General features: G+C 37.2%; 1 protein-coding gene across 1 annotated transcript in view; it reads left to right on the top strand.

Annotated features, from left to right (window-relative positions):
- Positions 1-14,751, top strand: part of LOC113042893 (voltage-dependent T-type calcium channel subunit alpha-1I-like) — an 89,340-nt gene that overhangs the window by 48,859 nt on the left and 25,730 nt on the right. Inside the window, exons 14-23 of the mRNA XM_026201899.1 lie at positions 1,625-1,785; positions 2,805-3,281; positions 5,053-5,153; positions 7,107-7,230; positions 7,417-7,485; positions 10,682-10,860; positions 10,965-11,091; positions 11,916-12,041; positions 12,332-12,421; positions 14,242-14,434. Coding sequence (XP_026057684.1) covers positions 1,625-1,785; positions 2,805-3,281; positions 5,053-5,153; positions 7,107-7,230; positions 7,417-7,485; positions 10,682-10,860; positions 10,965-11,091; positions 11,916-12,041; positions 12,332-12,421; positions 14,242-14,434 — 1,647 coding nt within the window. The remainder of the gene's footprint in view (positions 1-1,624; positions 1,786-2,804; positions 3,282-5,052; positions 5,154-7,106; positions 7,231-7,416; positions 7,486-10,681; positions 10,861-10,964; positions 11,092-11,915; positions 12,042-12,331; positions 12,422-14,241; positions 14,435-14,751) is intronic.

The raw sequence follows: 14,751 nt of genomic DNA, 5'->3' as shown, positions 1-14,751 counted from the left end.
TGTTTTGCCTTTTTATTTATTTATTTATTTATTTTATTTTTGTTGGTGAAGGTTTTGTCAATGATAAAGAGTCAGAATGTAAATGTTGTGTTATATCGCGGTTTACGGCGATAATTTGAATTCGTTAAAGCTAGTTCAGACAGGAACCACTTTGGCAAGTTTACTTGAATTTATTGAACACAATTTATCTTTGGCGGTATGGTTCCTTATGAATAATTAAACATACAAGAGCTTTAACATTAACCCCCTGGAACCATGAATTTAGAAATACATAACAATTTAAGACTTTTAAGTCTTTAAAGCAAACAGTGATAATCATGTAGATGTGGCAGTGGGACGTCTATCCTATAGTCTGGTTATGAAGATGGTTGTCTCTCAGCAGTGAGGTCCATACCAGCTAAGATTTTGGAAGCCTTAGTGATCTGAAACAAAGAAGACGACAGCCAGAAGGTGCAAAGTAATGTGCTCATGCTTATAATGGGGAGGGAGGGAGGGTTGCGAGCCATTGAGCATACTTACCGAGCAGTGGTGCCACGTATATATGTGTCTCGTGTCTGATAGGAGAGAGGTGATTGGAGCGATTTGACAGCTGACCGCATCAGCTGTTCACAGCCTTGCCTCCGTGGCCTGACTGAACGAACTTGCACGATTAATTTTGGTGTCAATTTTGGGGTTTTGGGGTCATTAAGATTTTTTAAAAGGAAATTATTTCCAAAATTAATCAGCAAGGTCTTAAGTTGATCAAAAGTGACAGTTAATACATTTATAATTTTGCAGAAGTTTTCTATTACAAATAAATGCTGTTCTTTTTCATCAAAAATTACAAATCACAATTTCCCCCAAATTATAAGCAGCACAACTGTTTTCAAAATGGCTAATAATATGAAATCTTACTTCACCAAATGTCACCAAATCAGCAATATTTAAGGATTTCTGAATGATTGTGTGACATTGGAGTAATGGCTACTGAAAATTCAGCTTTGTCATTGCAGGAATAAAATACATTTTAAACTATATTACAATGAAAAAAACATCAATTTACTACATTTGAATTTGAATGAGATTTTTTTTTATATACAATTTTGTCTTGCCTTTTCTTATCAAAGATATTGCATGTAGTCACAGTTATAGTTTATTAACGTTATTGTCATCTCGTCATTGTCTCATTTTGTTCATGGGCAAAAAGCTTGTCAACAAACATATTTCATTATAGTTTTAATTAATGAAATTAACAATAGACAGCATGCTAGCCAAAATGCAATATTCTAAACAGTTTAAAAAACGAGCAATGCATTGAAATATCTCAATAATATATGGTAAAAAAAAAATGATGCTGTGAGATCTGAGGATATGATGCAATGAATAATGCATGCTCACACTGATGCTCTCTACAGACAGAAGACAATCTTACAAACTCCCACCAGTGTTGCCTGGCATGAGAGGAGGCTTTAGAAATACCAGAAAGCTTGAAACTTTAACAGGCTTGCTGGAATACTTCTTAATTCTGTGCCATAAACACATTTTTTTTTTTTTTTTGTACTTATTGCCAGCTAGCATTTCTCATGGCTAGAGTCCTTTGGATGTGTTTGTGATCTAATCAGTCTTGGCATGTGTATTTGTGCAGATCCCAAGATTTCCACTTTGACCCCTAATGGGCATCTGGATTTGGCACCTGCACCCAACGCCAGGAGCCTGTACCCATCTGAAAGGCTGAGCTTTGCCCTGAGATCCCGCAAGAGCAGCGTGAGCTCCCTGGGCAGGGCTAGCCTGGAGCAGACGGTGCTGGTGAGCTATTGTACATGCTGCAGTCAACCTGCCATTCATTACAGGGTTTTACTCAACGAGAGGGCACAGAAGCTATATCATTCCACTCCAGCACAAAGCACAAAGAACACAATAATTATCCATCAACTCTGCATGTATTAGCATTATACAAACCATTAATAAGACACTTACTCAGCACTTAGAGAGCTGTCTCTACTCATCTAGCTTGCACTATATTAGCATACACACAGAGGGTCATTAAGAGGGCACTCGAAGAGCTGAGAGCAACTTATAAACTACATAATTATTTTTACAATGGTTTAAATAATTCCAGCCCTTGTGAGGAGGTTGGCTTTTTATGGGAGTTCTTTACAGTGAGGGAGGAATTTGCTAAGAATGAGTTGAAAGTATGGTTTATTAGCATGCACCGGTGTTTTTTTCTTTTTTTTTTTTTTTTTTTTTAGATTCACTAGGAATTATATACAGCAAATCAGGTAACACCCAAAACTTTAGTGCATCATGTGGGATTGTGGAGTCACAAGCAGACACTATCAGAGAAACTTTACAGTACAGCATCGTCCCACCACTGCAATCCACACACCTGGACCTGAACCCGTCTCTTTAAAATACAGTGTTCATTCCACTAAACAACATTGTACCACAACATTCCTGTGGACAATAGTAGCACAAAAATAATTATGCTTTTTTTGAGTTTTGTGATTAATAGAAATATAAATGATTATTTTTTTTAAACATTATGAATTCAGAATAGTTTGTGATATATATAATACTTTTGAATATATAAAATAATAAAAAATACAATATATTTATTTATTCTATAATGCAATTTTTGCAAGCTATCTTAGTGCTTTTTGCCACTGTAATCCAATCACCTGAACCTGACTGAATGTATTATTTAATCTATTTATCTTTAATATTTTTAGATTTTTCTCACCCTTTCAGAACAGTCTGCACAACTATTGACAGGTCAGTCAGATTCCAGGACTGTTTGATAACAACTTGCATAATATGTGTTGCAGTGTCCAGGACAAGCCTCTTTGTACAACAACTGGGGACGGCCCGCACAACCGGGAATATGGAGTCGCAGGTCAAGCTGGAACAGCTTAAGTCGATCCTCTAGATGCCTGGGGATGGGGGTCGGAGGCAGTTTAAGGGTCCGTAGCCCTCACTCTCGCCTCGCTGAGCAGGAGTCCCTACTGTCTCCACCACTCCCTCCTCTGCACCCACCTCTGCTCTCTAGACACTTCGTCCCGCGCAGAGAACGGCGAGCTCTCTCTTTGGAGCTTCCTGAGCTGCTGCAGGTGCCTGGACCAGCCCTGCCTCCTCTGCATGCACGGCAACGCAAGAAGAGCTTCTCTGGGGGTCTGGGAAGTGTTGGAGAGCACCAGGACTGTAATGGGAAGACACCATCAGTCCGACAACACATTATCAATGAAGTCTACCCTCAGGTCAATGCACGCAAGGACAGGGAGGATCTGGATGATGAGCTGGACTATGTAAGTGTCCATTAAATTATTTTAAAGGGATAGTTCACATATTCTGTAATTTTTATATTTCAAACTTACATGACTGACTGTCTTCTGTGGAACACAAAAGTAGACATTTAGCCGAATATCCTGGGTGCTCTTATCCATACAGTGATGGGACAGAGGCTGCAGAGCTGCAAAAATTTAAAATTATAAATAAAATTATTTCAAAAAAGGAATGCACTCATGTCATATTCCAATTCTTCTGAATCCATACAGTAGCTTTGGGTGAGTAACAGACTGAAATATGTAAGTATGTATTTGCTGATCGTCCAGCTTCTTTTTCAAGTAAAAGCCGGCAAATAATGTTTACACGTAGTTATGTTATGATGCGTAATATTCAGAAGGTGGGGAGATGGGGGATTATATATACATAATACACCATACTCAAAACTCAAACTAAAAAATTACAAATGAGTTCAAATGGGTAAATTCTTCATTTTCTTTTTTGACATACTCCAGTTCTTGTTAAAATACACTAGACATGCTTATTCTGTGCATTTATAGCACTTTATGTGTGAAATCATATTTACTTAGACCATCAAAAGTGTGCTCACTTTAATTGAGCATGAGTGGTACAGTAAAAATAGACTAAATCTTTCAAGTTTCTAACTGATAAACTTCTATAAACAAATGTATAACATTAGTTGTCTTTGTTAAGATATATGAAACGTTGGACACTGTACACTGTACACTGTACATATGCTTCCAGTGTGAATACACTCGCGAGTCTGCAGCTACAGGTACGCTGAAGTGAAGCTCAAGTTTGGAGTGTGAGAGCTTCATTTCCCCCCTGACATCAGAGCAACTGAGGATGCAATGGATTTTTTTTTTATGTCTGATGGTAATACACCACCAGATACACAAAAAAAAAAAAAAAAAAAACAGAAGAGAAGGGTGGAGTGAGCAGTAGCCTCTTTATCATTTAAAGAGACATGCACCAAAATGGGTCACTGTGAACAGAGCTGGTTTTGATGAGGTAAAAATTGTGTTCTTTTACATAACCATTGAGGAACTTTTACCAAAGTATGTTATAAACGTTTCATGAAGACCCTAAAGAATCATAAAAACTTGTAGAAAATGGGTGTCCCCGATGTCCCCCTTTAAATACTGTGGCAGAGGAAACAATTCAGCCAGGATGCAATAAATCGGTTTTACTGTGTATTTGACCAAATAAAATAAGCCTTGGTTAGAATAAGAGACTAATTTCAAAGACATTTTAAAAAATGGTTACCCAACCCCAAACTTTTTAACAGTAATGTATGGCTTCAGAAAACTTCTGTCATTTATGGAGCTTCTAGATATTAGTGTTCCATGGAAGAAAGGGATTCAAATGTTGGATAAAGTTAGAAAAGTTAGTTGGATAAAGTTATTTAAGTTATTTAAAGTTAGATTGGCCCCTGCAAAACAGCGTCTGCACACAATGTAAATCTTTTGGAAGCAGAGCCAATTGCACATATAATCAACTACACAATAAAATTTGCCCAATTATTATCTGTTGAGAAGGAACGCTAACAGATGGCAGTAGGGTTTCAGTTAGTTTACAGCCAGACTGTCTTGTTTCGTAAGCAATTAAGAGTAACATGGCAGCTCCAAGGGGACCTGAAACACTGGAAATAACTGCTTCAACTATCAAACGTGTTTCCAAGAAAGTTCTCCCACCCTGGATACTGCAGAATTCATCTTAGTCCTCATTTTTTCCAACAGATATTCAGCTAAATACATCTTTTTCTGTCGGCAGAGTCTATGTTTCCGGATGCAGAAGATGATAGAGGTGTACAGACCAGACTGGTGTGAGACCAGGGAAGACTGGTCCGTCTTCCTCTTCTCTCCCCAAAATAAGTTAGTCTTTTCCCTGTCTCCTCTATGTCAGTACATAACGGTCATGAACATACTTTATAAGACCAAACCAAAGCTGTTTCATCTTTTCACCTTGCTTACACACAATACAGTATATATTTGTGGTCAAAATTGTACATACCCTTTGCAGAATTAGCAAAATATGAGTTATTTTACCAAAATAAGAGGGATCATAAAATATGCATGTTGTTTTTTATTTAGTACAGACGTTTATATATAGTCCACAAGATAAATGTAATAGTTAAATATATAAAATGACCCCGTTCAAAAGTTTACATGCATGTGATTCTTAATACAGTGTTGTTACTTGGATGATCCACAGTTTTTGTTGTTGTTGTTTTTTGGTGATAGTTGTTCATGAATCTCTTTGTTGTCCTAAACATTTAAACCGCTGTTTACTTCAGAAAATACTTCAGGCCCCTCAAATTCTTTGGTTTTCCTTTCCGGTATCTTTTGCATATTTTAACCCTGTCCAACAATGACCTGTACAATTTTAAGATCCATCTTTTCACACTGAGGACAAATGCAACTATTAAAAAAATCTCAAACGCTCATGGAAACATGATGCATTAAGAGCCCATACGGAAGTGACTAAAACTGCAATTCATCGACTGACCGCTTGAGGCTGGCTGCAGCCTGGTGCAAAAAATTATTTTGGTCTATATAGCTATTTTTACCCTTCATGACAACTGTGAGTTACTTTTTACCTCCATGTACTGTAATATGAGCATTAACTGACTTCACAGAACCGTGAACATGCTAATTTGTTGTCAAATTATTGAAATAACTTAAAATCTCAGTGGGTACTTCAAGTAAATACATATTTTAGGTCATAGGGCTTTTTGTGTCAAACGTTTGGGAATACCTGGTCTAAAGTAATGCTTTTGCACCTGTGCTTCTGTGCTGCCTCATCACAAGCAAAACCTGCTGGCAATCATTCACCTTCACGCCTCTTTACAGTTCAAAATTACTGATGGGTTTTGTCAGGTAAGAGTCAAATCTGCGAAATTGGCGAGTTCAGCTGAAAGTTGTTTTTCATGGACCTCATTATAGCATAAAACAGATTAGTTGTTGCTCCCCACCCAAGAGCAGGTTGAAATTAAGCAGATAAAGGCAAGCTTGTGTCACAGGTTGTTTCCTATAGTGCCACCGATGTGATCTCTGAATAACACGGATGCCTGCACACCTCCTCCTCTCTCCTGATGGTATCTCGGCCAGCAGTTCTTTTGCTATCCCTGCCTGATCAATAGCACTGATGGGCTGCCAGCTGTTTAGAGGGTGGCTTGATTAGGGTATTGATCTGTGTCAGTGAGATAGGAGCCGATTACTCCCACCCTCTGCCTGTCAGTCTGTTTTTCTAGTCTTTGAATATCCAGCTAGAGTTTGGGCTGCAGTGGAACATTTAAGATATTTGGCCGTTTCAAAAAGTAGTGAGCTGTCAGAATGCATTGTGACAATCTCCATGAAAAAATAAATCCAAGATGGCAGATGAAGTGAGATTCATATACTATTGTTCAAATAGTTATTTAATGAAAGAGGTCAATGCTTTATTTCAGCAAGGCATTCATTTGATAACATAAGTCATTAATTATTTTACAAAAGATTGTCATTTCAAATAGTCTCTTTTTCAAACTTTCTGTTCATCAAAGAACCAAGTGGAAAATGTTGTATCGCAGATTCCACAATTTATTACCAATTTCAACTGTGATAATAAGAAATGTTTCTTTAGCAGCAGTTTAGCATATTCGAATATTTTAAAGGATTGTGTGAAACTGAAGACTAGAGTAATGATGCTGACAGTTGTAGAAAGTACAGTAGAATGTTCTAAATCGCTCACTGGTTTTGGAACAAAGATATTTATTACTACTTTCCCAGTCTTTATCTTTTAGTTTGTCTCTGTATATCTCTATTCCTGACATTCCCCTTCTTCTTCAGGTTCAGGTTGTTGTGCCAGTCCATTATAGCCCATAAGCTGTTCGACTATGTGGTGCTGGTCTTCATCTTCTCAAACTGCATCACTGTGGCTCTGGAGAGACCCAAGATACTCCAGGGTAGCCTGGTAAGACTTCAGACCAATGGATCTTTGATTCGGTTGTTTAATCCGTTGTTAGTTCTTAATGATTTCCACGAGCAGATATTCTGACGGCATTGACAAAATTCCAGCTTTTTCCTTTCTACTCTTTCCATAATTTTGCTCTTTTTTTCTCTCTGTTTTCTCTTTTCCTTACTTCTTCTCTTTCTGCAGGAGAGACTTTTCCTTACCGTGTCCAATTACATTTTCACAGCCATATTTGTGGGGGAGATGACACTTAAGGTAAATATTTACATTCTTAGCTTGATATTGTGCTGATTTCAGGACTCCCGTGTATAGATTTTTTTTTCTTCCTGAATATGCTGCCATACCTCTGATCTGTGCTGGTGAATCAAGAGAAAATTATTAATATGGTAATTGATTTCACAGCTGCAGATACTGTGACTATACCTTTTTTGTTATTTGAAGCCCTTTTTCCTTTTTTTTTTTTTGGTTTGAGTACAACATAATCTATTTAGTTATGCATTCTTTCTAATTTGCAAGACACTGAACCCCCAACTGCTCTCTGGATGCCACAGTAATATGGCTGCCGACTGCTCTGGGTGTGTGTTCACTGCTGTGTGTGCGCACTCGGATGGGTTAATTGCAGAGCACAAATTCTGAGTATGGGACACCATGCACCATTCTTATGTAGCACCACTGTATGTGCCCACATGTAGCGGAATGACAATAAAGCTCAACATGACTTGATACTTGGTCACACTTCACTTCATGTCCTCCATTTGGAAATACTTATTGTGCTTCAAGGGAAACTACAACAACTTACTGTCTGTCAGACACATGATCATTGTCAAATTTGCTTATTTCATCATTGACCTAGAAATAGTGCAAAATGTTACCGTTTTTTTTTTATTTTTTTATTCTGGGTATGAAAGAATATTACACAATACGTCATTATATTATATGTTAATGGAAATTGAACAAAATTACACACACACACTTTTGTTAAAGACATTGTTAAAGATTCAAAAGGTTGTTTGAATGGCCAATTAGCTGAATATTTTCCAGTAGATGAAACCGAGTGTGTGTGTGTATCTCTAATCACTCTTCCTTTCACTCTTTCTCGCTCATTTTCACACACACTTTCTCCTCTGGAGCTCTTGAGAGTGGGGTATTACGTTTGCTGGCTCTCTCATGACAAGCAGTTAAGCAATGATATTAATTAGAGCCAGTTTCCCCTTTCAGACGCAGTCAATCTCATAGACTAGCCCAGCTATTCAGCGGCAAATGCTTGGCACTTGTAGGTCATCAGTTATGTAACTTAATCAATTATTAATATTAAGACCATACCAGACCGTTGTGTGTAAGTTAATTTGTATGAATATATTTTTTTTGATATATTTATTTTAGATTTTATTATTTACAATCCATCCATTCATTTTACTAACAGCTTGTCCTATGTGGAGTTGCAAGTATTTTTGTTTTCTTCTTTCATACAACCATTTTCCAAACTGCTTGTTATGTGCAGGATCTTGTATGTTGTGTTATATTATAAAAAAATATAATAATAATAATAATAATAATAATAATAATTATTATTATTATTATTATTATTATTATTATTATTATTAATGTTATCATAATATATATTTTACATTTTGTCTTATAAAAATTGTACACAAATATAATTGTATTTAGATGTTTTAGATGACATTTCATACATTTGTCATCATTTGAAATGTCACGTCAACCACCCATACACAGTTAATATACGATGATGCAGAGCACATCTTTTACTGTCAGCATTTTTAAAAGCATTGGTGCAGTGGAAGACACAAGTCAAACAATGATTCCAGCTTTCTCTCGAGGACCAGAAAGTCAACAATTACAGTTCATCCTTGGGGAGGCAGGTTCTGCAAGCTACGGCAAAAATATACCTACTGGTATAACATTGCCTGAGGGGCAGCGGGCTGATTTTACTGTCCCCGGCCCACCTACACTCGACTAATAGGAGCTCTGCAAGGAGATCTGCTCTCACTCAAAAAGCACCTCCTTATTGCTAGTGTGAGTGTCACATTACTGTACTGGTATACATCACTGATTTATTATTGGCTTTCTTTGGCAGTATTGTAAAGAAACTGTCAGACTAATACAGCCAAAATTGATCCCAAGAAAGAGCAGATGTGTGTCGCAGTACGGCATCTCATTTCTTAAAAGTGCATAATTCTCTCTGTCTATCTCTGTTTTCTTGCTCTCTTTACTCTTAGCACTCTTAGCCAGTGCGACCGTGTGTGTGTGTGTGTGTGTGTGTGTGTGTGTGTGTGTGTGTGTGCATACTGTGTTTCTTTTCTGTCACTCGTCTTGTTAGTGTCACAAGAACCTGCTTGGGAGGCCAAAGTCTGAGGTCACTTTGGTGCTTCATTGGATTTTCGTCACTTTTTCTGCATTTTAGTTTAATATTTTTTGCTTTTTTAAAAGTATTTTTTTTTTATCTCCAAGTCATAGCTCACAACCATCAGCAGGTCCCTTAAAGAGTTACTTTGGTTCACCCAAAAATAGTCCGCTGCCTTTTACTCACCCCGAGGTATTCTATAGGTATATAAGACTTTCTTCTTTCAGACGAATCCAGAGTTATATTAAAAATTGTCTTTGATCTTTCAAGCTCTATTGTTGCAGTCAGCGGGTGTTGCATTGCTTCACTCCAAAAGACATGAAATAAAAAGCGCCCTTCCATAAAAAAAGTGAATCGATGCGTTTTTGTAAGAAAATATCCATATTCAAAATGTAATAATCACTTGAATCTAGCTTGTGCTCACTGTTGTAAAACGGAAAACGCAAAACTGACCCCATGCTTTATTCCCCCGGAACTGCTTCCATTTTACAACAGTGAGAATATGCTTTTTATTTAACATCTTTTGGACTGAAGCAATGCAAAACCCGCTGACTGCAACAATAGAGCTTGAACGATCAAAGAACATTTTTAATATAACTGACTGGATTCATTTGAAAGATGAAAGTTATATACACCTAGGATGCCTTGGGGGTGAGCAAAACGCAGCCTAATTTTCATTTATGGGTGAACTAACCTTTTAAGTAGATCTGCATCTCAGAGCTGATAAAATGTTGGATTTTAGATGTAAATTGTGTAGAGCTCAGTTTAGCTGTAAAATCAGCTCTACAGGAAGCACTATATTAGGGCTTAAATTAGAACTCTTGGCTTGGCTGGAGATCATAAACTATGACTTTGATGTCTGTTTCTCCACTTCAGTAAATGCTTCCATCGATTCCAGCAAAGATATGTAAGCACAATCACACTAGTATGAATCAGAATGAATTTGAGAAACCGATTAGAGGACCAAATCTCACTGTTACACAAAACTCCATACAGTATTACACCAGAACAACAACGATATACATTACACAACTCCTTGAACTTTTTATGCTGTCCATTTGAGACATTGTTTTTTCTTTATTGTAGGTTGTGTCGATGGGTTTGTATCTTGGAGAGCAGGCATACTTGCGCAGCAGTTGGAACATTTTGGATGGTTTCCTGGTGTTTGTGTCTTTGATTGACATTGTTGTGTCGATGGCGGGCGGGGCTAAGATCCTGGGGGTGCTCCGGGTTCTCAGGCTCCTGCGCACACTGCGCCCCCTCAGGTACAGCTAAAACAATTGCAAGCATTCATGTGGCATTGCCCAACAAAAGCTTGGTTTATAGCTTGTAGATGCTAAGTAGTGAATGCTTTTTTCCCATCTGACAGGGTTATCAGTCGAGCTCCTGGCCTCAAACTGGTTGTGGAGACTTTGATCACCTCTCTGAAGCCTATAGGAAACATAGTTCTCATCTGCTGTGCCTTTTTCATCATCTTTGGCATCCTGGGAGTCCAGGTAAACCATGTTGTCCATTCAAACTGGGGCTACCTCAGATGTTTCAGAAGATTTCAGAAGGATTATGAAAGAAATCTTTGTAACTTTGAAAATTGAGTTATTAGGATTATTGGCAAAATGTACAAACACTAAAACCACTGAAGACAGGAGTAATGGCTGCTCAATATTCAGCTTTGCCATTACAGGAATAAATACAATTTTAAAATATAATAAAATACAAAATCGTCTTTTAAATTAAAATAATATTTCACATTACTATTCGTACTGTATTTAGATTTTTGATCAAATAAATGTATCTTTGGTAAGCAAAAGAGAGTTCTGCAAAAACATTTAAAAAATGATAAATATTTGCATGGTAGTGTTTATATCTTAGTGTTTCTATTTTTTTTTTTTTTTTTTTTTTAGATAATTTGGGTTTTGAAGGTTGTTTTTTCTGCCACTGGTGCACCCTCAAAAAAATAAAAAATAATATTAATTAAAAAAAAATAGATCACCCAGGTGGTCCTGATGCTTTTTGTCTTTTCTTTCTCACCAGATTTTCTGCTTAATCTCACTATCATACCCTTTCTCTCTTTATCACCACTGCTTTCACATTCAGTTTCTTTTAATTGTGTGCTCATTATTAGTTCTTATCCCTTTATAGTGCCCCATCTTGTTCCTTTTTCTTTTTCACAGAGAATGTTTTCTTTTTCTCTCCTTGTCTTCTTTCATAACACCCTTTTTTATTTCAGATATCCTCTGGTCTGACAGTTTTATTAAAGAGATGCTTGAGTAGTGTGGAGTTGAGTGACATGAAGTGTGTGCCATTTCTTTTGCCTCAACAGCTTTTCAAAGGCAAGTTCTACCACTGCTTGGGCCTGGATGTCAAAAACATCACCAACAAGTCCGACTGCCTCTTGGCCAATTATAAGTGGGTCCATCACAAGTACAATTTTGACAACTTGGGGCAGGTTAGTTTGTTCTCTGACTGGGCTTATCAAATCACATGACAGGTGCACAAGATTCCTAATATTGAGCAACTCAGTTTGTTTTGATGTACCTTTATCTGTGTGCATCTATAACATAATTACCTCTCATGGTTCTTTACTTCACGTGTGGTTGTCTATCTGTCTTTGCACCTTATTGTCTGTACAACTACCAACCGTCTTTGTTTGTGCCGGTTCTCTTTTCACCAATCTCCATACATCTGTGTGTCCTTGTACATTATCTGCTTGTATGAATGTGTGTTTATGTTTTACAGGCACTGATGTCCCTGTTTGTGCTTGCATCGAAGGACGGCTGGGTCAACATCATGTATCATGGGCTGGATGCAGTGGCAGTGGACCAGCAGGTAATGCTCTTCATGTAACATGTTCGCTGCTGTTCCCATCCTGCCCTCTTGATGATTCTCACCTGGTGAATATAAATGGTGCATTTTCATGTCATATGGATGTTGTAATATATTTGCACATTGGTATCACAGTGAACCATCACAGTCAGTGATATGTATATTCAATTATTATTTTCTCTTGTGGACTATATGCAAATGTCGTATGCGAAATATCTTATTCAGGTCAGTGCTAAATAAAACATAGCATGCATTTTGTATGATCTCTCTTATTTTGGTAAAATAATTCACATATTGTAGATACTGCAAAGTGTATGTAAAATGTTGACCACAGCTGTTTATATACTGTATAATATATAATATATTATAAAATACATAAGTCTTGGGTTTTAAGAATTGAAATAAAGCTGAAATAAATATTAGATGAAAACTTAAAAAACAAATGTAATGAATATTAGAATTTAGTGAAACTGGACACAAATTTAAAGCTAAAAAGAAAAAATAATGAAAATGATTTTAAAAAAATGAAAATGAAGACTCGAATCAAGAAATATGAAAAACTGAACTGAAATCTTTATGATGAATCACTTGTATTCCTCATTTGTAAGTAGCTTTGAATAAAAGTGTCTGCTAAATGAATAAATGGAAATATAGAAATAAAAGCAATATCTGTTTGTTATTTTGCAGTGGCTTGGTGCACCCTCAGTGCATTTTTACTATATCCATTAACCAAGATACTACAAGTAAGCTTTAACAACTTTGTTTAAAATGCAATTTATTTTCTGAATTAGTTACTTTCATACTTATTAAATGTTAAAACTCTCTGTGCCAAACAAAAGTCTCATTCTTTTTTTTTAACAAAAATAAAGAGCTTTAAGGAATAAGCACTCAGCAGTGAATATTTAATCCTGAATACACACAATCAGCTTCATGAATACTAACAGGCTTTTGGCTCTGAAGCTAAAAACAATGACTTTCAAGAGTCCTCGATTCAAAAAGCAGTGAGCTTGCGTCGGTTAAGGACCAGCACATTAGGCCTGCAGCCAGACCCTCTCACACGGGAAGAGCCCACCATCTCTAGGCAGTCAAACACAGGGTGGAAAAATACTCATGGATTGAATTGGCATCTGTAATTTCCTCACTGCATCATCTCTGTCGCACCAGAGTCCACTGCTGGATATAATCTATGTGTGGAAGCAGATTGAAATGTGCAGAGTATGTTTTACAATGAGCTAATTTAGACTTTAGTGTTTTTGTTTTCGCTCCACACTGCTGCTAAGCAACAAAGTAAAATCTGCACCTAAGTTCACTTTACCATAATTTGACCAGTTTACCTCAAGCTTATAAGTGTCTGCATTAAACACGGCTGTGCTGATTATCTTGTTGAATTCAATTTTAGTCAGCTCCCTGTTCTGACAAGTTTCTTGTGTCGTATTTTTGGTAGAAAAGCATAGTTATTATCATCCCTAACTATTTTAGTCGAACCTTAAGGAGGAAAACCCATCCTGCCTACATGGTTTGTGCTAAGGAAATTAATGATACCTTAATTTGTAAAGAAATGCTTTCTTTCATTACAAAAAGTGGCTTTTTCGGTTTTTCCCTTGGCAGAAGACAGGTGAACATCCATATCAACACCGACAAAACCTTAGAAGTCACAAAAAAGCCCTAGCAAACCGCTAGCAGCACCCTCGTGAGCGCCCAGAACGCCATAGCAAATTCCCATAGCCTGCCACCATTCACATTCTCTTCCGAAAATCAAGTTCATGTCTTTTTTGTTCCTAACTCTTTCATCCCCCCGTTCTTTCTGTCTCTTCATTTATCAGCCCATAACCAATAACAACCCCTGGATGCTGCTGTACTTCATCTCCTTTCTCCTGATCGTCAGTTTCTTCGTGCTGAACATGTTTGTTGGCGTGGTGGTGGAGAACTTCCACAAGTGCCGACAGCACCAGGAGGTGGAGGAGGCCAAGAGGAGGGAGGAGAAGAGATTGAGACGCATGGAGAAAAAGAGACGGAGTAAGAGAGAAAAAGAGATCACGTGCCGTGGGATCTGTTTCTAATGGGTCTGGCCAAGAAAAGAGTAATAGCAATGGATAAAACTATATTTTCTTCAATTTCATATTGTCTTTAGTTTTTTTTTTTGGGGGGGGGGGGGGGGGCATTATTAGACTGAATTAGCTTAGATATGTATTTTATCTGCAATAAATCCAGATGACAGAATCAATCGGGCAAAATACATTTAAAACATAGGGGAAAAAGTGTTAACATAAATACATAAATAAAATAATAATAATAAACAACCTCACTGACTCTTCTGGCCATACCTGTTCATA

Source organism: Carassius auratus, chromosome 3 (genome assembly GCF_003368295.1).
Source record: "Carassius auratus strain Wakin chromosome 3, ASM336829v1, whole genome shotgun sequence".
NCBI classification, from domain to species: domain Eukaryota; kingdom Metazoa; phylum Chordata; class Actinopteri; order Cypriniformes; family Cyprinidae; genus Carassius; species Carassius auratus.
The sequence above is the reverse complement of the archived record's forward strand: the minus strand, read 5'-3'. Positions and strand labels throughout refer to the sequence as shown.